At 41.8% G+C, this 25,631-nt stretch overlaps 1 protein-coding gene across 7 annotated transcripts in view; it reads left to right on the plus strand.

The window, feature by feature from the left end:
* The window catches only part of gatad2b (GATA zinc finger domain containing 2B), a 45,737-nt gene that overhangs the window by 9,044 nt on the left and 11,062 nt on the right, over positions 1-25,631 (plus strand). For 2 of the 7 annotated variants that reach the window (XM_034601166.1, XM_034601169.1), the window contains exons 2-4: positions 20,094-20,582; positions 22,413-22,542; positions 23,051-23,182. In XM_034601166.1, coding sequence (XP_034457057.1) covers positions 20,095-20,582; positions 22,413-22,542; positions 23,051-23,182 — 750 coding nt within the window. In that variant the 5' untranslated portion in view covers position 20,094. Of the gene's footprint in view, positions 1-7,243; positions 7,326-20,093; positions 20,583-22,412; positions 22,543-23,050; positions 23,183-25,631 lie in introns of those variants that run through there. The other 5 variants (XM_034601170.1, XM_034601172.1, XM_034601171.1 and 2 more) reach the window with 5 other exon arrangements.

Raw genomic sequence — 25,631 nt, forward strand, 5'->3', positions numbered from 1 at the left:
AGACAAATTGTGATTTGTGAATATGGGCTATACAAATAACATTTGATTGATTGATTGATTGATTTTCCTGCAGTCTTCCCAACCCTTACTCAAATGGTACAATTTGCTCAAAGTTAATAAAAAAGACAAACTGTAAGTCGTTACTATCCACCTCTGTCCACATTTTTCCATTCATTTAATTGTTTTTAGTCACAGATCTGTAGTACTGTGTACCTAAAAATAACTGATATTTGGCCTGTGTGATATGACCAAAATATCATGTCTGTATAAAAATAGAGATTATGACTCGTATCCATGTGTCTTTCTTCATTTGTCTTTGTCATATGTTGTGCCTCAACTAAAAGCCTCTACAGCGTCTGAGTCTGGGCTTTGTTTTGACTGCTCAACTTTACTTTTGTGTATCATCTGTTGACTCTGTACTGACATGATTCTTGTGTAGGTGCTAAAAGAGGTCAGTGGTATTTCAAGGCTTTTGTGCGGACTGGTCTGTGGTCATTTTCGGGTCAGTGTCAGTCTTTTCAGACCCAAATCCTCTCCGTATAATCAAAGTCACCCTTCCTTTAGGTACAAGCTCCTTGTTCTGTCCGCACTGGTCCGAGTCCTTCTGTTCTGAATGACCTCGTTGTGTGTCACATTCACACTCCTCCCTGTTTGTTTTTGTTCGCTTCATGCAGATTCCCTGCCTGCATCAGTGTTGTGTGGAAGAACGCAAAGAATGATTGAAAAAAATTTGTTAAAGAAAGTGATGTGTAGAACAGTGAAATTAAAGGTAGAACATAATACGAAACGATAGATGTTTGTTGTCACACGATATATATGGTCTTATTGTACAGGCATATTGTCACATTTGCTCCACATTGTCTGCAAACCAGCACTAGCATCCAACAAAGATGCAGTGGCCCTTCAGCTACTCCATAATGCAGTGTAATGGGATGGTGAATTTGGTCTCTACTCTAGGTTTGTGTAATTCACTGATGGTGTCTGTCAGGGATTAGTATATGTAATATACTGTGCAGATGAATGTTGTGTTTTAACATGTATGTGATCATCTGGTTCTTCTTATTGTCTGTGGCATATTTCTGTCTGTGCCGTGTGTTGATACTCCTCCTGGCTGCCATGTTCAGCCCCATTTTAAAATGTCTGTCTACCTTTGTGTGCCTCGCTCTGACTAAATGTCTCATGTTCCCGCTGCTTTTTTTCTTTCTTCTTTTTTCCTCTCATTTGGCTGGTGAAACAGTGCATGCCCCACCCTGTGGTCTGAAGTTCTGCTCTCACTCTTTTCTTGTCAAAGTGCCAGCTCCTGAAGAAAGAGATTTTCCTCTTTCTGCTCTGAAAACACCGTGCTTGCTCCTCCCACCCTGGCTCGCTCTCTCTGACTGTCTTACTGTGTGACGTCTTGACCACTAACGGCTACATATTAAGAGATAATTCCATACCCTGAGGTTACAAACCGGCTCAGACTGGCTCAGTGCGTTTTGACTGCGCTCTGTTCCCTGGGTTAAAATAAGTGCATTAAAAAAATGGAGAGAGAAGAAAATTACGTCTGTGCCTTTGTTAAAGGAACACGAGACTAATTTGCAGCAGGAGTTAAACAGCGACAAGAAAACACACACCTCTGTCGCCTGACAAGAAGGAATCATCTGCCTTGCCCTCCTGTAAATAGTTTGTCTCATTTTACCTCAGGGAACTAAATAACACCATTTTCCTTTTTTCCTGATGGTGGCGTTTTATAAAGGAAACACTGACAGACTTCTACAACACAAAGGATCACAGTGGTCCACCTGACTGCTTCATGATCAACCGATATGATTTGACGCTATTAATCCACAAACACAGGTTACTCTGTTTTAACCAATCTTATCAGTTTAACTGGTTTCCCCACATCGTAATAGACTTAATTGGAAGTCCAATTGTTCCTCATTCCACGATTTTTTATGACAGCCAACGAAACGTGCCTGCCACTTGTTTTTATACAAAGAAAAAGTCATCATTTATAGGTAGGGTTGGGTTTCGTTGTAATTTTATCGATTGTTATTCAGCTTATCAATTTCGGTTCTCATTGATTCAGGTTTTCGATTTCAATATGCTAAAAAGTAGGGCTGGACGATATGACAAAAATTATATCAAGATAAAAACTTTTATTTCAGCCAGTATTGCTAACTATCACAATAAGTGTCATGTTATGATTTCTTTTAGGTTGAAAGAGAGATGTGTTTGCTCCTGAGGGAAGGTTGTGGTTTGAACCCTTCTTTATGGTAGAGAATGACAAACACTTGATAAACACCAACATAAAAAAATAGTAAATGGGCCAATTATGTGATATACCTCCTCACTGTGCTTGCACAATACATAAACGAGGCAGCTGTTGCTCAGGAGATGGTATCAGTATGTCAGTGGTTTGATCCCCATACCCCACATCCTGCGTGCTGAAGTGCCCTTTGGCAAGATACTGAACCGGCTGTGCTGGCAGTGTGTGAGTGGTCTATGATAGATAAAGTGCTGCACATAGATGCACTGTATTAATGTGTGTGCGAATGGGTGAAGGGCAAAATAGTATTGTAAAGCGCTTTGAGTGGTCATCAAGACTAGGTGGTGAAGCACTGTATAAATACAGGCCATTTACCATATCGATATACATTATACTCTTGTTATATTGCTATTGCCACTGTTGATTTTGTTTTATTGCCTAGCAAAAAGTGGGTCAAATGATTAGATAACAAATTATCTTAATTCTCTTAGAAGTAAAAATATGAGTAAAGGGACAATTGCTGCATCAAATTCTCAGAAGGAGCTGAAATTAAGAATGGCCACTGCTTCTTTGAGGTTTATTACCACCTCAACATTCAAACATAGTTTGTATTTAGTTAAGGTTAACCCTAACCCAACACTGAAGTGTTCCCACACAGCAGACTTAAATGATGAGGGAGGGTCTTCACACTCCTATTTGTCTGCGTTCGCTATGACCACGAGCCTACAGCACATCTGGTCCTTCGCTAAAGTTGTCCCTCAGAATTTGAGATGCAAACAAACAAGTTCTGCACTTGGACTCGCTGTCGCGGAAATTTCCGGTTCGGATACATGTACCATTACACCCCTACGGTATATTAAGAGAGATTTGGCCAGAGAAAGTCGCAGAGGCCCCCAAAAAGTAAAAACTTCATTAGGACCTATCTCCCTTAGTTAGCATCCGAGACACATACAATTTTGATTCAATCGATTTTTTTTATGTGAACAAATCAGTGTGAAAAATGTCATCAATATCTGTTACAGTACGGGCCAAAAGTGTGATGATTTGATGGTGAATTACTCTTAAGTGATAACTGAACTTAAACATAACATTACATGCATTTGATCCGCTACTTGTGATGTGGTATTTATAGGAAATCTTCAAGCCTTTGTTAAAGAAAAATACAAATAAAAGCTGTCAGAGCAGCAAAAGGGGTAAAATGTGAGAACTAAAGTGCATTCAGTGCAAAACACCTAACTGGTGTCTCGCAGGTCAATGTCCCTGCCTCTGCTGGAGGGACTGGAGGTGCTTGCTGGCTGAGCAGGCTGACACAAGCTGCTTTCAGACATGCACTGGACTGCAGTGGACTCCGCAGATGGCTCCGCCTGGCCTCCTAGTATAAAGTCCATAGAAATCCAGGAGAAGTCAATGAAATCAAAAAACATAAAGAAAACAAATATCTCCCAAGAGAGTTTGTGGTGATAAAAGCTGACGACGGTGTCTGGGTGCTGTAAACAAAATCATGTGATATAAGCAGCAGAGTTTATATGTCACTTGCTGCCTCGGCCTGCTGCACTTAGCTGCTCCACCTCTCACCTGAATAATGCGGAGGATTTGAAGCTGTTGTGAACTTCTCTGCGCAGAAAAGCTCCCGCTGTGTTGAGCATGTGTGAAAGGCAGACTCCGGAGATCTGAATATCTAATTTACCCAAAATATTAAGGTCCGTGTGCTGTGGCTCCAAATTTGGCAAATTTTTTCCTGTTTGCATCTCAAAGAAATGAGATGTGTGTTGAAATGTATTGGTCTACAACCTGTGAATTGATGGAATGAAACTGTCCAAATCCAGTTGGACAAAGCTTACAGAGACTGAAAGCTGTAGCTATTTATTATTTATTATGAAAATAATGTTTAAACATTGTCATGGTGGTTTGTTGAGTGTAGCAAAAATGCCAGTTTTAGTTAATTTATTTGTATTTTTTTTGCATATCCTCGAGTCACAACAGACACTATTTATAAGTTCAAGAGAAACAATAACTGTGAGAAAGCACTTTTAGAACACTACCCCTGACTCGTGTCCTCCTCCAATCAAATCAGGAGCAGTATGGAGGCATTTTATGTTTTTTTTCCATTGTTTTTTTTTCCGTTTGAATAAGTGGTTTCCATTAACTTCAATTGTATTGGGTTTGGCTGCAACGCTGTTTACCCCTGAAACTACGAAAGTGTTTTGAGGACTCACTCACTTCACCCAACCCTCCATCAGCATAGTGGTGAGTAGATAATGAATGAATTTTCATTTTTGGGTGAACTATCCCTTTAACTATCAGCTTTAGTCTGTCTGTCTTTTTTGCTTTCCAGCCACTTCCAGGTTTGCAAGGTTCCAGACAATACATGAGTGTGATGGCTCTCCTCATAAGAATGTCATTTTAAAGCAATGATTATATCAATCTGGAATAATGCAATTGCAATACTATTAAGTAAATAATTAATTAAAAATATTGACTCTACATATTGAGCAATTTAGATGCACATACAATAACTATTAAGTTTAGCCGGGGCATGGTATACGTTTTTGATTTCAAATGGTTTACTTGGTTGAGGTCATGAAGCAGGGCAGTAGCTGTAATGAGCAAAAACCAGATGCCAACCACAGTTTGTATTTTTGTCACCCTTTTCACCCATGACAAGTTTTCAGATCTGAATGATGATGATAATAATAACTGATATCAGATGTGTTAATGCTATTAATAAAATTACGCACCAAGGGTGCAAAAAGTGAAGGTGTCTATATACTGTAAAATGCTAGTGTAGATTGTTGGTAGATTGATTAAGTTGGCTACAACAGCTTGAAATCACTCATGAGCACTGACAGCTTAGTAGGAGAGCTTCACCTGTTTTACCTTTACTCAACACAGTAAAGACATGCAGCAGAGTACAGTGCAGTAAAGGAACGTAACAGTGCAGAAAAGGAACACATTAGAAAGCAGTAAAGAAACGCAGCAGACTGCAGTGCAGTAACGGAATGCACCAGATTTCAGTAAGGAATGGATTGTATTTAGATTTTTCTTTATTTCAACTTATGCAATCTGTTGAAATATGCCAAGATTAGCTCCAACACTGATTGTTTGGATCAGCTTGGTAAACCTCTAGCAGCAACTAACATAGTTAAATTACAAATTTATGTTTTAAGTACTGGATCCATTTTTGTCAATCAAATGTCAAAGGTAATGGCAAATTGAAGTGAAATGTCATGAAGCTTCTTGAGTCTGACAACCAGTCCACAATAATGAGGAACAGTTGTCATGATGTAGAGGCTGCAGCCAGTGAATGTTTGGCATTAGTGAAAAAACAGTTATCAAGATGATCACCAGATCAGATCTGTGCTGCCTGGTTAACAGACGCATGATGTGAAACATTCTCAGTAATGTAGATGGCGACCTCTGTGGTATGGAGTGTATTGGTATGAGATGAATCCTCCACACGGTTTCTTTCTTTCACTTCCTCTGCGATGCTCTTTGTCTCCAACGGCACACTAAACCCTCCTCCTCCTCCCCCTCCCCTTTGCCCTCTACCACTGCCCCCCTCCCCATTCATCAGTACTCTCCACCCTCACACGCACATGCACACCCCCACCCCTCAGGCGACAGCAGAACAGGAATTGATTAGTGGCATGGCATAAAAATAGACGACTGGTTGTCATAGCAACGCCCACAATGAGCTGTTGTCTTGTTTAATAAAGAGCCGTGTTGTGTCTGAGCACTAGGTTGAAGGTGTGTTGCCTTACTGCTGTCTATCCAGGCACGAGGTGGAGGTGTGTGTAATTATCACACTGCAGTCTTGGTGAATGAGCCCTCTGTACTAAGTCAACACACCAGTCACTTCATCCAAAAACAAAGCGCCACCAGCGTCCTCCTCTCAGCTCTCATTGGCTCTAAATCTGCATCCTACAACCGCTCCACATGACCAATTACAACTCTGTTGCTATGGGCTCCATTCTGATTGGCCTCATTAGTGTCAAAAACTAGCCATATGCAAATTTTGGTCATATTCCCAGCAGCCCAGTCATCAACATCCTTTACTGTGTGTGTGTGTTTTGTGCCCATGCACACTGTAGAGATGCATCAGCCACTGCCTTCTGTCTTGGCACAGGGAGTGGTTGTTCCTGGACATCTCTACATCATTTCTAGCACTGGCTAAAGAAACCAGATGGAAGCTACCTCTGGTAAATTTACTGTATTTATATAGCTCTTCTCTAAGGGTATCCACCACATTATCCTACATGCCATTCACCTATTCACACGCATATTCAGTATGAATGTGTGTGTGTGAATGGCAGCCGCTCCTAGTTGGTAATTTCCTGAAGGGTTGTGGTTAGATCAGCAACAATTTCCAATACACAGGTGTTAGTAATAAAGTGCTTGCTGAGAGTAGCACTGAGTAGCATGGGTGTTTCACCTGTCTGTTGTTAATGAAATGCACTTTCCACAACATCAAGTCTGGGATTCCTGTAGACATTTTGTATGACAACAGCAGACAAACCTTCTCTTGATGGAACTTGGCAATTTTGCTCCAGCAGTGGAGGCTACTTTCAAAAACCCTCACCTTGGACTATAGTTAAGGCCTGTGGTTCAGTTATTAAAGTAGCCAGTTGCTTTTGTTATTCTTTATCTCGCACACTGATTTTTGGAAGAGGAGTGTCAATGATTTGAACAGTGCTATTTGTGTTTTTCAGTCCTTTCTCTTTGATAGGTCTTTATGGCAGTGTTGGGGATGAGTGCTAATGTGGCCCCTCATAGATGTTGAATGCACTAATTGTAAGTCGCTTTGGGTAAAAGCGTCAGCTAAATGACATGTAATGTAATGAGTTAGCTGTCATCTTTGCAGTCTAGCACTACTCACAGACATTCTTTGCCTTGTCAGCAAGTCTTTCATTATTTTCTTTACATTTTTGCAGGAAAGCTGAAATACTGCCACACCCATGTCTTAAATGCAGAAAATTAACTTTCTATTTCTGTATTATAGCATCACCTCCTGCTGAGACGCGTTCGTTGGACACTTTTGTGTGACAGAGGCAAATGTGCCCTCTGCACCAAAAAAACGGGATGAAAAATATGTATTGTTGACTTCTGTTCTGTTATCATTCAAATAAACCACACAATACATACTTAAAGACCAACCAATAATAATAAAAGGTTTATAATATTTCGTTATTGCAAAATATTGGATTTCAGTCCAGTTTTGCATAGCTGTTTAATTGAATGGAGTGCATTATTTTAAATAAACAAGATCGGGATGGGCAATCTTACGAATCTATATTTTGATGGATTTTGAAGATGTCCACAAACTAGGGTAGGGTTAGCTTGTGAATCAAAGAGATGGTGAGATATTACCATTGTATCATGGTCTGCTACCATATTGATGTTTATCCATGCTATGTTCACAAACCAACAGAATGGTTAGATGGCTGTGCTGATTGGCCAAATTATATCACATGTCTCTATCAGAGGGTCTCTTTCATGCTTGATGTATTTAAAAAAACTATTCCACATAAGTTGGCAGCATGGAAGATGAAGAGCTGGTGCCAAAAAATACTCCACCTCCATAGTGTCGCAGTACAGTCTGGCTGCTTGCTACTAATGAGTATTTAAAGATCGATATTTGAATTTGCACCTTTTTGCATTAAAACATACTTATGGGCTACCTGTTTCAGAAAATTAATTAGCCTTAAATGTTATTTTAAGTTAAAAGAGATCATGGCTGATTATGTGAGTCACCACAGTCCAGTGACAGTCTATGTAGACCTTCCTCATTTTACAGGACTGCCGTGTCTCAGAATGGTCAGCTGATTCTGTTGATAGACTGAAAAAAAATCTGTTCATGTTTGTTGATATTATATGTGGTTACGAGATGCAAGGCCGTGGAAGTCGACTGAACAGTATGTGAATACTAATTTATCCAGTGTGTCCCTGCTGGGCAGTAAATGCTGTCTGCAGATGTCAGGCTGATGTCTTGTCAACACAAACAGAGGAGAAGAGTAAGTGAGCAGACTCACTTTTTGTATGTTGTATTGCTCCGCGTGATCATTAGAGTGGATCTCTTCATTTAGTAGTTACAGTACATACAGTTTTATAACCAAGAAGTGTTTACATTTTATTTAATAATGTTCACTTTTGCACTGAAGTGCAGTGTTGAATTTGGTGCAATTTGAAAACACGTTATTTAAAATAAAAACAGCCGACCAGTGCTCTGTAGCAGCAGTGGCTGGGACTCATCAACGTGACGTAGTCGATCATGACAACGGCACGTTCTCGGCAACAGTGTCATTCAAGACACCAATAAAATATATTGTGTCCAAATCACACCAAAACAACACTGCACTTCCTTGGGCCCTGGACAATACACACGAGTGTGAAGCCGATAAAATGGTTCTCAAAATATGCAAGGCACAGAGGGACAGTGATTTCTGGAATCAGTAGATAGATAGATTATACTAATCACCACAAAAGTTAATATTTGGTCTGATTTATCAATTCTTATTCTTTCGCTTAGGTAAATAGTTATTAATTTTCATTTGGCCCGCTATAGTTTCATGTCTGCATCTCCCACATATATGCAACACTTACTGTATGGTATACACACACTCCCACCAATGCAACTATTACTGTGCTGGTTGTTGTGTGTAGGTGACTTTTGCTTTTTGTTTTCTATGGTTGTAAAATGTCCGACACTAATTCCAAGTGAATGGACGGTCAGTGAGGCGACAGACTATTTGGGAGCTGGTTAAAATTGGTTGTAGTTGTATTTGTAATGTAATACACTTCCATGTGACTCTTGTGAACCACATATAGTCCACAACAGAGATGGACTTTTCTGCACAATTTCAGCATTAACAAATGTTCCATCTCTGCAGTTAATGTGATAAATGTTGGGGAGATGGCCCAGACTTTTGTTCACCTCCTGCTCCCTGTGGTCACTGTGTTGTTTTGTTATGCAGCTGAAGTCAATATATACTGTAGTTGTTCTCATTTAGAAGCAACAAATTGAGAATGTCTTATTCATAAAAATTAAATGCTGTCATGAGATTTTGGGGAATTACTGAGATACTTTTTTGTATTCATGACTTGCCGTGTCGTCGGCCAGATCAAATGTCCTGGAGGCTGGGTGTCTGCCACCTCTTTGTTTTGCTGTAAAACACCAAAGATGTTGGCAAAAACAACTCTTAAGCTGTGGTCTAAACTATATAATAAACACATCTGCCGGAAAGCAGACACGCCATTCTAAAAGGTCTCCAGTGGGCATTGAAGCAGTGATGGAGCAGCACAGCCGGATGCTGTGTATGTTGAGAGTACAGATCTTCCTGCTGCTCACCCTGTGTGACCTCAGCACAAAGCCCCACTGTACACATAGCCTAAAGCTCAGCATTTCCACAGTTAACATGACCTATATACTGATGGATGCAGTCATGCTATATGTTACATGATACAGACTGTCAATGTTGGCTGCAGGTATCATGTGTCTTACCGGATCTTGCTCGGATTATGACACGGCAGCCATTTTGTTCCCAGCTTCAATTCAAACTTTAGTGCTTAACTGTCACGTTCTGATTGCACCAGTAAAGCAGAGCAACAAACAGCCTTTTAACTCTCTCTTGTAGTTGTACAGTTTCTTCCTTTTTCTTTTACCCATGAATTATTAGATTAGACAAGATTTTTGTGTATCTCAGTTATAATATTTATATATGTACAGTACATGGACTAATCCTAAAATGCACAGGAATTAAAGGGTTACTGGTTTCATGGTAAACCTGTCCCACATTAATCACAGTTAACAGCAGTCACCCAGATGTAGGTGTAACATGCAAACTGGGTTTGGTTTGTAAGTTACAGCACTGTAAGCTTCTAAGATGAGCAAGTCGGACGTGTGTTCGAATTATGGTTTTATAAGTCAGAGAAACTGGCGTCACATAACCATGCCTCATTTCAGAATGGCTCTGAAACCTCTCAGTTCATTTTAGATTAGATAGATTTTCAAGGGGTGTTATCTGGAGTCGGAACAGATCTACAACCAATCAGATCATTGAAATGTGACCTAGCACAGAGCGACTTAAAAATGTAACTAGACTACAGTTTACAGCAGTTGTTTAATTAAAATATAGTGTCTAGTTTGTTACTGTCTATAATAGATTCAACAGACCTCTCCACATAAGTTGCAGCCATCTTGGTTGTTAATGAAAATGCTTCTGAGGTGGTCTCAGTCAAACCTCCCTCATTTTGAATAAAAGGTTGTGAATGGCTTGACCAGTTTTGAAATGGATGGAAATTAGACTGATTGGTCTGGTTTCTGCAGAACATGCAGCAAAAACATTATTTGCATCAAATGATGCAGGGGGCGGCTGTGGCTGAGGAAGGGTGTGGCCGTCCTTCAACCAGAAGGTTGGTAGCTCGAATCCCAGCCAATGCCGAAGTGTCCTTGGGCAAGATGCTGAATGGCCCCTCATGGATGTTGAATGCACTAACCGGAAGTTGCTTTGGATAAAAGTGGCAGGTAAATGACATTTAAAAATTGCTTTTCGTGAAATTCTAAAGGGCATTTTTCACTATTTGCTGATAATTTGCCTGAAAAGACACATTTTGTTGCACTGTAGCAAATGCAGATCCAGCGGGGTTGGAGTTTGACCTACACTGCAGGCCAAAAGTCGGGATCATTTAAACCTTTTAAATACTAAATGAAAAACACAATAGTTAATCACTAGAGTACTGACTTAAATGATATCTTAACATTTAAGATATTTTTAATAATATTGTAATAATAACCTTTACTTGTATAGTGTGGCACAAAGGCTCAACTTTTGCTGCAGTGCAACATTTGACACGGTGCTGTACAGTGGTCTGGCTTCTAATAAGCTTTTAAACACATCAATCTGTAGCTCCAAATCTTCTTGGAACCTATTTCAGTGTCTCACAGGTACAACATATACAACACACCCTCCTGCCGTTTTAACACAGGGTTGTTTTAAGTGTAATCATAATTCAATTGTATTTGTATAGAGCCAAATCATAATATACATTATCTCGAGGCACATTACACAGTAAGGTCCAGACCTTAAAATTATAGAGAAACCCAACATGTCCCCCAATGAACAAGCAATTTGGTTTTGGCATTAATCAAATCCTACACCTAAATTCATTTTACAAGACTTTTACCTCCTCTGTCATGATAATAGCACTTAATGTCCTTATGAATCCACTTTAAGAGTCCTGACTCTCAAACATAATCCAATATATCTGTATTGGAATTGTTTTACTCCCTAATATCATTATTGGCCCCCAAAATCATGCCAATTTTGTGTCAATGCCACCATTTTATACCCATCACCACCATTTTGAAGGTAGGATTAATGACAACACTGGAGGTGTTTAGTGATATTGCAGCCCTGGATCAGTATTTGCAGCTTTTTTTTCTTGTTTTGTCTTCGGGTAGAGATGGGATGTCAGACCTGACACATCTGGCTCCTGCACCTCAGCGATAAGCCTGACATCGATGAACTAAACAGTTGAAAAATGAACAGGAGAATGCTTCCCTGGTCGTGTGTAAAAAGTCCATGAGGGGGAGAAGGTGGTTGAGAGACACAGGGCAGACTGGGAGGAATTGAATTGCTTCGGCCAAATGGATTGTCATGATGCAGATCATGCATGAAATGAGCAGCAGATTCCACAGTACAGTTGCAAATGGCCTTATTACTATTACACTCAGTCAGCTGGCATTGGGCCGGTTTGGCAAACCCTGTTCACCTGGTGTTGAGCCACACAGGACAGAAAGGGACAGACCAGGACAGGAGGGTGCTCTTTGCTGTTGACTTGCAGTGCGAGTGTGAGGAACGCCACTGCATTTATTCTGAGGAGGACATTTTAGCTGCAGCCATCTGATCGACAGCTCTGTGCATAAAGAAGTGTGTGTGTGTGTGTGTGTGTGTGTGTGTGTGTGTGTGTGTGTGTGTGTGTGTGTGTGTGTGTGTGTGTGTGTGTGTGTGTGTGTGTGTGTGTGTGTGTGTGTGAGAGAGAGGGGGATGGGAGGAGGGAATTAAGAGTTGGCATTATGTCAGGAGAGAGCTGCCATCCCTGCCTCTTTTCTAGCCTTACACACACACACGGACACAGCCAACACACAAAGACTTCAGCAAGGATAGCACAAGATAAAGAAAAAAACTCCCTCTGCTTTCAGTGTGTCTTGGCTGTGTCACTCCTTTATTACCCCACATACACACAGACATGCTCCTGCACACATGCCTACACACACTTCATATCCACTCCTGATTGGCCAGTGTAATATGAACAAATGAAGCCCACAGCTCTGGCTACATTTAAGGGGCCCCTGAAAGTAAGCATGTGTTTATTTTTACAGTCAAAGAGGGGGGGAGGAAAAGACGGAAGGTTTGAGGAACTGGGGGAGGGTAGAGGAGCAGGGAGGATTTTCTTTGTGGTACTGTACAGCTGGAGCAGGAGAGGGGGTTACAAAATCCTGCCTTCTGTTGGAATGCTGTGCTGTAGATGGATGTCTGGACACAATCTATTTACTGTTTTATGATAGTGGGCTACTTCTTCGGTGCTCTTACTTTGTTACCAGCCGAAAGGGTCTTTCATAAGATGTCTACATGTCCAACATTGTCTTGATGTTGGTTTTATGAAGTGTGATCATTTCTTTAGGTGGAGCGGCATTCACCCTCTATCAACCTCCACCCAGTCTCCATCTCTCCATCGCCATGTCTCCTTTTCCTTTCTTTTCCATTATTGCTTTGGCCTGGCAGAGTGCCCAAAGCTAGAGGGGTGGAGTGGGTGGGAGGTGGTAGGAGGGATTATGGGAATATGGGGTGGGGGGGTTAAAGAGAAAGAGTGTGTGGCTTATGTAGCAGCTGACTGAAACAGTCATTATATTATGTAAAGGCAGTCGGCGGCAGTGGCCGGGGAGTGGGGGGGTTGAGGGGATAGGGGGAGGGTGCGGGGTGCCAGTTTGTGACGCGCAGCACACGGCCAACCCTGATTGGCTCATCAGCTCCATTCTCAGCAGCACTCTGTGTCTCATTAAAGGTGGAGGCTTGGCAGAGAGGTTGCAGAAGCTGCTTGTGTTTTTTCTCAGCAAATGGAGGCGACGACTGGGCCCCGCTGCTGCGTCACAAATTAATTAGAGAAGAAGAAGTGGCAGGTCGGGTCGTATTGTGCGATCATTAAGACTCCTCCCTGTGTTAAAGAGGCTGCTGTAGATGAGAGGAGGATAACGGACGTTAAAGGAGGACAGAAAGAACCGATTAGAGCACCATGTTACAGAAGATGAGGGGATACGATAGAAGGACAACAGCAGGAATAATCTGCTAATAGAAAGCTGATGAAGAGATAACCGGCCAATTAAGTCCCTGCCTGAACAGTCACTGACACTCCACCAAAAAGGATTTAGTTTTTGTCATTTTTAGCGTTAAACCAGGTGGTGTTGTTGATGCCATTGTGCAGTGCTAGAAGCATCCATTTGCATGTTGTCTGAACACACGCAGGATGTACCGTCATTCACAAAGGAGGAGTAGCCTGCAGATTTAGTTCCCACCACTGGTCCCAGTCTTTAAACATGTGTAGATCTTGTGGTGTTTAAGAAGTTTGATGTGTGTTTTTGACAGCACAAACAATGCCAGTGAATGTTATTCACAGACCACCATTTTTTTTCAGACTGTTGAAACTTGTATTGCAATTCTTGTGTAAGTCATTATTGGTTCAGCAATATTTGGGGCCAATAGAGTGTAACTGCCCAATTTAAGAATGGCTCTGGTTCCAGAAATACATTTTCCACCCAATTGACATTTCTGAAAATCCTTATAAAAGGAATTTTAAGAGGCCTATCAGCTACGAGATGAATCTTGACAGTAAAACATTTGAATTGGGGTAAAACAAAATTTGAAAATGGAAAAAGGGTAAAGAGTGTGTACATAAGAGTGAACGAAGGAACTACGCATCACATAAACCATCAAGAATTATCCCTTTCCAATGACTTCCAGTGCTCTTCATCTTCAATTAACCTTGTTGTTAATATAGTGTTGCAATATATTGTTGTTAGTTAGTTTGTGTCTTGTATAAAGCATTTCATATAGTGAATAGTTAAGTAACCTAGTGTTGACTAGCTAGTTACCCATTCTGCAAAACTCACCACAACCCTGTATGTCTTATCTTTCATCCTAGCCCTGACAGAACCCACAAGCTGACCCAGGGCTTCAAAACATGCAAACAAGAATCTGTCAAGTGTGACAAAAAATGTCCTTGGTCGCACTGGTGCGCCAAACATTTAGCTGGTGTGTCTCTGTATTTGATCAAGTCGTGTCGGTTCCTCTTCTCATCTCTTCTGCCGAGTTAACACACTCAGGCCCTGGACTGGCCCCACCCCCACACACGGACAGTGAGGCTGAGGGTCACCTGTGTGAATGTGTCCCTTTCCCACCCCTGCTGACCTGGCTCACTTTATACACTAACAATAAACACCAACACTGATTGCAAGTTATTAGGACCTGAACAGTACTTAAGAGGTATGAGACGCGTATTTAAACACATTGAGTACTTCTATTTTATTGAGGACACTAATCTGCATAATGCATTTGCCAGCCCCTAACCTCAGACAAATTCTAACCCTAACCTGATGTCTTATCCCTCAAACAAGCCTTTGAAAAAGTGAGGACCGTCCAAAATGTCCTCACTTTCCAAAAATGTCCTCACTCCGTAAGGAGCCAGAGAGACAGGCCTACCTGAATTTTTTTTAATAATGCACCAAGTTAGAGGTTTTCTATCACAGTTTACAGCTTCAGTAGCTTCAGTCTGATTTGTTTTATATCCAAGCAATATTGAATTGAATTGGAGATCAAATCGAATCGTGACCTCGAATCAATTTGGGAAATCAGTGGCGATACCCAGTGCCACAAGGCGCATTGCAAAATCTTGGGTGCACCTAAATTATGTGCTGGTTAGGCGCACCGGTGCAACCAATGTAAAAAGTTGAAAAAAACTTAAGCTGCTTTCAGGCATGCACTGAACTCCGCAGATCCTCTGTATTTTCTCTGGAGGAGGTGCATGTGTGAATGCAAAATTCGAGTGAGACGCTCTGTAGTTTCTCGGACTTGATCCGCCTGGCCTCCTAGTAAAAAGTCCATAGAAATCCAGGAGAAGTTGATGTGCTAACACAGTAGAGGACCCCCCGCTGAATTCACCATGAGCGATTGGGGGTGGTTGATGGCGCTTCTGATGCATGACAGACGCAAAAATGAAAAGACAAACAAAAGGAAAACAAATGTCTCCCGGTGAAAAAGCGGTGACACACACACCGATGAAGATGTCAAGAGTTTGCGGTCACTCCCGCCTCTGTCTGCTGCACCCGGCTTCTCCACCTCTCGCCTGAATGATGCAGTGCTTTTGTTGCTGTTATGAACGTGTCTGTGCAGAGAACCTACCGCTGTGTTGTGCATGTGTGTGAGGCAAACTGTGGGTAAACTCCGTAGCCAATTCTCCGGATTTTACCTGCAGGTCATGTCTGGAAACAGCTATACACTACCTTCCAATACATGGCCTGACTTGTTGTGATGTTCACTCCTTTAGACTCTTTTCCTCATTTGTGAAAGGCAACAGTAAGTTAAATAGGGAAATCATAGTTACTCTGTGGTAAAGGTGATGGCACGCTGGACAATGCAATCATAGGCCACACGATTTATGTGGTTGTGATAAAACATTTCCATGGCAACAGCGACCTCCACCAATTAGAGATGTCGCTTTTACACCTGGGGATTGTGGGTAGTGTAGTACTTCTCCTGGGCATTGTGAATAAAACAAGTTTTTCTTAAAACACAGTTGATATCATACAGACTTGTAGCTCCTACATGAGCTTATAACGTTGTTTCACAATCGCATAGCTTGTGGCAAGTCTACCTTGGATGGTTTCAATATAATGGCTGATAATCAAAATCTCCATTCAGAAAATGATTGGGATTTTTACTTACGAAACCATGCCATTGAGCTCTATTTAGATCACTGGGAGCTGCACTTACATTAACTCTACATCCTTACTATTTAAAATAAGATGCCCCATGGTCCTGTAGTTAATTAGCAACTGGCTGAAGACATAGTGGCAGGGGAGAGTTGTGTCTCTCTAAATGCTGCCAGCTCTGGAGGCAGAATGATCTGAAGACGTCATCCAGTGAGGGCAGGGAGTGGCCAATTATGTCCTGGACAGTGTTTATGACTCTGGAGAGCTGTCTGTTCAGATTTTGAACAAGCATACCACACTGGGATACAGTACATTAGTAAGCTCTCTATGTAGTAGTGGTAGAATGGCACAAGTAACCTCATGGACAGAAGGGTTTTCTTAAATTCCCATTGAGAGAGCCATTGTTGTGCATTTTTTAGCAGTGAAGGTAGGGCTGGGCGATTAATTGTATTTCAATTACGACTATGACTTCCAACGATTATAAAAACAAAGTTATTGACATAAAATGATTTATCTTTCTTTTTGCGTTTACACTGCCTGTTCACTCAGGCAGTGTAACCTCCAATCAGTTAACCTGGGCGCCGAAATGATTTATTTTTCTTTAAAGTTCAATAAATGCGTGATGTTTGCAAAATTAATGAGTAATCGTGTTCAATATTCACCAAAATTTATCGTGATTATGATTTTTGCAATAATCGAGCAGCCCCATAGTGCAGATGTGAACCTGTGCATGTCCTCTCCACTGCTGTTCAGAGGACAGAGGTTCTTGTGGTGTGTCCGAGTCTTTTGATAGCATCACATTTCCAGTTTCCACCCTTGTAAGCTGTCTTGTGCCCTTTTGAATAGGTCAATGTTGTGTCATCTTCAAACCAAATTATTGTGTTTGTGGTGTGTTCAGGACAACAGTTATAAGTGTAGACAGAGTAGAGGAGGGGACATGGCAAATAGTGTTGTTGAGCACCAATGCTGAGTCAGGCTGAAGAAAAGATATGTGTGGGAACCCTAAATTGCCCCCAACAGCTTCACAGACAGTGTCACAGTGTTGTGTGTGATAGAACAGCAATATATTAATGTGTGTGTGAATGTGACATGTAGTGTAAAGTGCTTTGGGTGGTCGATGAGACTAGGAAAGTGCTATATAAATGCAGTCCATTTACCATTTAACAATAACATCTGTCTCTGATGGCGGACAGCTCTAAGTACAGGTGTAAACACACCCAAGACGCATTTAGGACATATTTGGGATCCAATCGCTCAGTCCACATTCAGAGGACTCCATTTAGACATAGCATGAAAATGTGTTTTAAACTGATTACATGGCATTACCTGTTATTAATGTCTCCAGTGTCCACATTGAGATCTGATCTGATCACTCTGTCCAGCTCATTTGCGCAGGTCCAAAACCCCCCCCCCCCCCCCCAAAAAGATAGAAGAAGAATAGGAGAACATGGTAGCCATCCGTGACACTGTCTTACTCTGTTTTCTTGTTTTTCGATTGATCTTCACTGAAGACTAAGGGGAGGACTACTTGTGTGTTTACTGGCTAACAGCTGTTAGCTGCTGCTACCTTGCTGGTTTGGAAGAGTCATGTGTGAATATTATTTCTGCCCATGTAGTTGTTGTATGTGAATTGACTCCAGTGTGGGAAGTAGATGTATCCATAGCTGAAGTGATGTGTTTAGAAACAAAAACTTAGTAGTGTGGATTTACCTTAAAGGTTCGGTGAGTAGAATTTAGTGGTGAATTTGCATGTTGTAACTGAATACCCTCACTTCACCCTCCCCCTCCAAACATGAAAGAGAACCTGTGGTAGCCTTCAGTTGTCATAAAAACTCAAAAGGTGGTAATTTTGTCCAGTTTGGACTACTACAAGAAACATCCAATTTTACAGTAAAGAAAACAACAATTCGTATAATTTTTAAATGATCACACACTAGTGAAAACATCACTAGGATTATTTCATATTAAATTTCTGCCGATAGATCCCTTTCACCTAAATCTTACACACTGAACCCTTAACTCATTTAGAAATGAAAGAAGCCCTGATCTTAGACAGACAATTGAGTGAATCCGGCACTCAGAAGCTGGCAAACGGCTACAATGTTGCTGTGATTGGGTGGTGACACCACTCTTCCAACAACCACTTAAAATTGTAAATATAGTACAGTATTAATTACAGGGTTGCTCTAATAGACTCTTTTGAGTTTCCTGTTATTTTGTCCACCCTTGTATTAGGGAAAGTTATATAGTGAGATTTAATGTTGTACAAAGCAGTGAACAACAACCAAAAAGTGCAGAACCCAAGCATCAGGAGTAATGGCAGGCTGAGTATAGATGAGACTCCATACACACACTGTGCTTACACTTAGTGCTCTGTAACATCTCCAGCAGAGTTTACAGAGGGACTGTATTTGAGAGAGGACCTGCAGGAAGTACCTAGAGCGTTTGTGCTTTGTCACTTCCTTGTACAACTTGTGCTCAGCTGCAGAATTTGTACTTCTCTGTGAGCACCCATGCTAAAGCTGGTCACATGACTAAGATGCTAAGACTAAGTGCTCATAAGATCTAGTTAGTCATCCTTCCTTGCTGGTATTAATCACGTGGCAACACGCACACAGATATTAAACATTTCTCAAATGTATTTGTCCCCATCAAGTAGAGAGAGTCAGGCTATTCTTAGACTGCTGTGTTTAACCTACTTCCATCTGAATGAGCTTATAGCTGCTCAAATTGTCTGATTAATTCTTTATCCCTGTTGCATCCTGGTGTGTCATTGCACTGATTCTCTGGCCACTGTGGTTATATTGATTAATGTAGACCATATATGCTGTGTGAACATGTCCACTTACGCACATACTTTGAACAGATTAAATATTGCTGTCTGCATCTCGTCATTCTTGTTCATGTTTGGACTAAAGCCATTTTGTGGGGATTTGTCTCCAGTGCATATTACACCTGGTTATTATCTCCAGAGGTGGTGGTCTGGCTGATCAGTTGTATCAATAACCTGCATTACAATCGGCTTTGGTAATCATCAATCAAGTAATTCCATAATTTAATGTCTGTTTAGCACTTTGGTCAATAAAGCTCAACCTAGCCCTTCACCTACCTCCTTGTGTTCGCTGTATTAGCTAATGTAGGTATCGGATGCTTGATAGCTTGTGACTCAGACATGGTGACGTCTTCCACCAGTTAATAGTAGCCAGAAGCCTCAGTTTGGGATGAGTAGATCAGAAGCACCAGGTTTTCAATCCGACTGGGTAACCAAAATGTCTGACTGTACCTCTCCAGGTTAAGAGTTAGAGCACATTTCAACTAGAAAATCTCGAAAAATGCTACATACTGTAGCTTTAAGTAACAATGATGGCTGTGGCTCAGGAGGTAGAGCGGGTCGACCTCTGACCAGAAAGTTGGCGGCTCGATACCCATCTCCCCTATTTCGCATGCTGAAGTGTCATTGGGCATGATACTGAACCCCAAATTGCTCGTTATGGCTGTGCCAGCACTGTTTGAATGTGTGATAGAGAAGGTGCTGTACATAGAAGCACTGTATGAATGTGTGTGGATGGCAAAACTGTAGTATAAAGTGCTTTGTGTGGTCATCAAGCACTGTATAAATACAGACCATTTACTATAATATTGTAGAAGTAGTTTTTACAAAACTCACCTCACCACACCTCTACACAGCTGACATATCAAAGACTGGGCTGGGTATGATGTCAGATTGTCATTTTGGAAAGGCATGAGGTTTTGAAACCATTTGACCATTTGACCATTCCACAAAGTAAAAAACTGAATAGTGTGTTTGGTGTTAAACTAGCTCTGTGTTTGACTTGGCTCTAACCCTTGTGCATTCTCCTTCAGGATGGAGCGGATGTCTGAGGAGGCGCTGCGGCTCAACCTGCTGAAGCGAGGCCTGGAGTCCCCCAGCGAGCGAGAGGAGGCGCTGGCTAAGCGCCTCAAAATGGAGGGTCACGAGGCCATGGAGCGCCTCAAGATGCTGGCACTGCTAAAACGCAAGGACCTAGCTGACCTAGCAGCCCTGGAGGTCGCAGGGCCCCTGGGAGATGGGAAGGGCCCTGGAGCCAGCTCCCTCCACCACCAGAGCCTAATGGGTGCTGCTTATGAAGAGAAACTCAATGGGAGTCTAAGGCTGGGAGGCCATGGAGGCCATGGAGGCCATGGTGGCCATGGTGGCCATGGAGGCCATGGTGGCCATGGTGGCCATGGTGGCCATGGAGGCCATGGTGGCCATGGAGGTCATGGTGGCCTTGGCAGCCATGTTGGACCCAGTAAGAATGGGAAGGAGAACATCCTTGATGAGCCAGTGGATATGAGTGCTGGGAGAAGATGGTGAGAATGCAGTATTTACACATAAAGAAGCACAATGGGTAGGAGGGGGGGCGGTTCTAAGAGAAATCTGAATAAAGGAACCTTTTGAACCCTCTGAAACACTAGTTTGTACAGTGCGGAAAAAAGATATCTGTTGGTAATCTGGGATTGGGAGGTAATGGGAATTAAGAAATCTTGATGATTTGAAAACTTGATTTTAGAGGTCATTTGTTTTATGAGATGACAAAATGTTTGAGGTGATCTTTAGACAGTTGAAGTTTTCTCACTAAAGCTTGATAAATAAATCAATCAAACACATTTTATTTAGAATTTTCAAATCAAGATTCTCCTCATTGGGTCTGACGTGTGACATCCTCTGCCCTTAACCCTCAATTAGAGTAAAGAAAATCTACCAAAAAAAAACTTTTAGCAGGGAAGAAACGATGAAATCTCAGAGAGCCGCAAGTGAGGCTGTATCCACATTACTTTGTCGTTTGAAAATGCATCAACTCTGCTACAGATGTGCCTGACGTCTACACTACTCCAGAGTTTTAAAGCCGCTAAAACAGAGAAGTTTGAAAACTCCAGGGCTGCCTCTCAGTATAAGTACAGAAGGGCAGAAACTGATATGTTTGTAAACAAAGACACTCACAACAGCTTGCTGATTGGGTCAGTCTCTTATCACAATACCCTCTTCTGGAAGAAAACAGCCAGTATTAGCCTTAGCAACCAGTTTGGAACCCAACATGGATAATCAATAACAAGTGTTGCTGACCCCGTTGTCTTTGCTAACAGCTGTTGTGCAGTTAAATTCTACATGTGTAGGAGATGAGCTATTATTCGAGCAATCTGCGGAAATTCCTGTGTCCAGCGGGACCTGTAGTGGGACACGCTTGCCTTCCTGTTAACACCAGTACACACATGCCCAGTTTACATGAGGGCTCATATGATATGTATTTTCAGGCGTGTTAGAATGGACAGGGATTAAACTGATACAGAGCACACTTGTGTAGACAGAGGTAGTTTTAGTTTGAAAACACAGTTTTCACCATTTTCCACAAATACGTAGTAGTATCGATGTGGCCTGAGGGATCCCTCTCCCAGCAGGAACAGAAGTGCACTAGGTGTCATGTACATCAATAAAATAACATTAACAACATTCAGGAGAAAAGACATTATCTAACATAAGTGGAAAGGTGTATGTTTAGAGTATTTAAACATAAAACAAATTTAATAAAAAATGTATTTATACAGCACCAAATCATAAACATAAACACTTTACATAGCAAATAGAGGAACCAAACAGTTCCCACAACAAGGAAGCACTTTGGCGACTGTGGAATGAAAAACTCCCTTAATAACTGGATGAAACCTCTAACAGAACCAGTGTCACTGTGGCATCTGCCTCGACCGGTTGGCGTGAGTGGAGAACAATGGGTAAGAGAGGAGAGGATGGTGGAATAGAGGGTAGAGAAGAGACGGGGGGGTGTGGAGAGACCAGTTGTGTTACTGGTATAATGAAAATAATACGAGTGATATTCATAGATGTAAATGAATGATTAGAGAGAAAGAGAATAGGAGGGAAACCATTTAGACTACTGGGACTACCCTGTAGTCTTGGCCTATAGCAGCATAACTAAGAGCTGGTCCAAGGCAGATAAGATACCACTGAGTGGGAAGTGTCACACAAATCTTTCAAGTCCTAAACTGAGCAAGTGGCTGATCAACTCTCCAGTCAGCCCCAGATGTTCACACTCAATGTTTGAGTGATTGACATCAGTGATGATGAAAGTGCACTTAAGATGTTCAACAAAATGAAAATCATTTTCTTTTTCTTGTTTTCCCATGAAGTGATGTGGAGCATGACAGACGAACTCCATCTCCAGATGTTATTATCCTATCAGACAATGAAGCGTCCAGTCCCAGAACAACACCTCGTCCTGAGGAGCGCCTACACCAGGCCAACCTGGACATGTTTAAGGTAAAACTGTCAACAGCAGTCACTGCACCAATGCACAGCTTAAAGATATACTCTCCCATGTCAGAGACTGGACTGATGAAAGTCTCTGTGGGCAACCCAATAGGTGAATGGTAAGGAGCATACCACATAGGAATATATGCCTTGAGCAGCAGGTCCTCGGTTGGACTTCGGTCAGCTGGACCATTTACTGCATGTTATTCCCTTACTCTCTCACCCTGTTTCCTGTCTCTCCTTTACTGTCTCCATCTTAATTAAGGCAAAAAAGGTCAAAATATACTAAGAAAAATGAACATCTCTGAATTGATCAACATAATGAATGAATCCATTCACTGCAGGGCTTCCCTACATATTAATGACACACGGCATGGCTGCGTTTCATCCTCTTAACTGTTTTACTTTGGCCTACTGCTCAGCTCAAAGGTGTGTAATACGCTGCCTTAAATTTTCCATTTGGATACCATGTGTCACTGATTTTGCATGTGTGTGTTGATTGGTTTGTTTGTTCCAGGGGAAGACCGGAGAGGAGAGGCAGCAGATGATCAAAGCTCTGAGAGAGGAGCTGCGTCTGGAGGAGGCTCGGCTGGTGCTGCTGAAGAAGCTCAGACAGAGTCAGATGCAGAAGGAGAACGTGGTGCAGAAGGTCAGCGCTACTACTGATTCCTCTCTTACATTGACCATCACAGATCCACAGCCAGTATCACTCAGCACACTGAGCGACACTCACTATATAGTGTTTAAATGCAAATAAGTATATTTTCTTCAGTACTATAAGACAGGGACTTATATTCCTAGATTACAGCACTGCACTTTGCCTTCAAGTTAGCTAACGGTTAGCCAGAGAATTGCTCTGATTTTTGTTGGTTAGACTGTAGTAGCCTTCTTGGGTTTTTGTAAATGCCACGGGGTTCTCCCACACACAGCCAGAGACAGTTCTGTTGCTTTTCAGCATGACTTTATTAGATCCACACAGCAGGAACAAACATGAATCTACACGAACCTAAACTTGCCAGCTCTTTCAGCTGGCACCTCGGCTTTTCAGCTCAGTATTGTCTCTCCGTGACTGTCTCGGCCCTGAGTGTCCTCAGTGCGTCTCTGACCCTCTGAGGCAGCTCTGCTGCTCCCTTTTAAACCTGAGGATCAATCAGCTAACAGCTCTCACCTGCACTGACTGCTCCTCTCCTTCCGGTGAAGGTGCTCTCCCAGCCCCCTCACCTCCACACACGTTTACCATAGTTTCAATATCTATATCTGTAAAATATACACTAAAAATCAGAGTCAGTATATTAGCATTTAACAGTTCACAGAAGAGCAGTGGTTATGATCTATTTCATGAAGGGGATGTATCAAAATTCTGAAAAGAAATTAGTTATTAGTTTAACTCTACTTCAGGTGTGAGGTATCTGAAAAATGAAAGCCTGCATTTTGATGTATCAGTACGACTGCTATTACTTTTGGCACACTCAGTGTATGTTGGGGCTAACTTGTATACTTTTACCTCATAAAAAAATTGAATGCAGGATTAGTTTTAACATGGTATCAGTACTACACTACACTGTAGCTGCTTTCAGACATGCACTGAACTCCGGAGACTCTCCGCACTTTCTCCAGAGGAGGTGTATGTGTGAATGCAAATGTCAGAGAGAGAGAGCCTGCAGATTATCTGTGGCCTTTCTGTGGATGTCCAGAGAGTTTGTGGCGATAAGAGCAGACACTGGTGTCTGTGTGTTGTCAAGAAAATCAGGTGATCTCTGCACTGGAATTATTAGGTCACTTCCTGCCTCTGTCTTCTGCACCCGGCTGTACCACCTCTCGCCTGCATAATGTGGAGGATTTGTTGCTGTTGTGAAAACGTCTTTGCAGAGAACCTCCCGCTGTGTTGTGCATGTGGGTAAAGTCCGAACCTCATTCTCTGGACTTTATCCATGGGTCATGTCTGAAAACAGCTTGTGGCAATACCACCCCTGATGCTTCACTAGTGGAAATTGATATACACATATCAATAATTTTATGTTCTAGGCATCAGTTTGTTTCTATTGATCTGACTAAAATATATACAATTTCAAAGCATAGAAAATGCCTCTAAGTTGGTGTCATTGGCAACCAGCCCTTAAGAGTCAGCAGCTTGCCATTAACAAACATGTATGAACTGGTCTTGTTCTGAGCGAGGTATGCTCACAGATGAGTTAAATTCTCATAAAAGTGTCTTTTGGTCAATTTGTGTATATAGGTCAAATTTAAAGAAAGCTAGTATGAGCTGAAGGTGAGACCACCAAGATATTGTGTGGACGACCTGCGTTGGTATTCAAATTACCTGGACACCTGGCAAGCTTTACGGCCTTAAAAGCAAACTCTCCTGTGTACTTGAAATATACACAGACTACGAGCCTGGATGGGCCTATGAGAGTGGAGTCATTGTTGCAGCTTTCATCCTGTGTGGTGTGTCTCATGACATCCTGATAAAAAGACAAACTTATCTGTCTTCTGTCTTCTTATGTTTTTCATGACATTGACCAGTAGGAAAACAGGGTACGCATCTGTTGTTATAGAGGAATGATGATGTTGGTGCTGTCAAGTGTAACCGTGATGTCGGTACCTCAAGTCACAGCAACCTCTGATGGGTCAAGGCCCTGCAGGGTGCACTGCATTTTATTGAAGTCACAGCAGGAATGAATGACTCTTTGAGTCACTCCTACTCTGACACATCGACCATGTGTATAGACTTAATATTGTGTGGACTGATCCTGGCATAACTTAAGCTAGTATGACGTGTTTGCACATTGATATTGATACTATATGAAAAAAAAATGGATCTCAACATTTAGATTACTACTTGAACAGTATTGCATATACAGAGAGGTGTTGTTGTTTTTGTCCAGCCCATGTCAGGGTAGGCTAAATAACAGAAACACCTCTGTATAATGCACTGCAGTTTTACAGCAACACAAACTGCAGCCTCAAAATAATCCACACCTCAACTCAAACGGAACATTGTAAACTTCATAGAGGACGATTTAGTGCAGGACTGTTGGATTCGACTGACTTTTGAACTGCCAAGTGAGTGCACAGCCATTTTCAGACATGAACTCTGG

Source organism: Hippoglossus hippoglossus, chromosome 11 (genome assembly GCF_009819705.1).
Source record: "Hippoglossus hippoglossus isolate fHipHip1 chromosome 11, fHipHip1.pri, whole genome shotgun sequence".
In the NCBI taxonomy this organism is placed as follows: domain Eukaryota; kingdom Metazoa; phylum Chordata; class Actinopteri; order Pleuronectiformes; family Pleuronectidae; genus Hippoglossus; species Hippoglossus hippoglossus.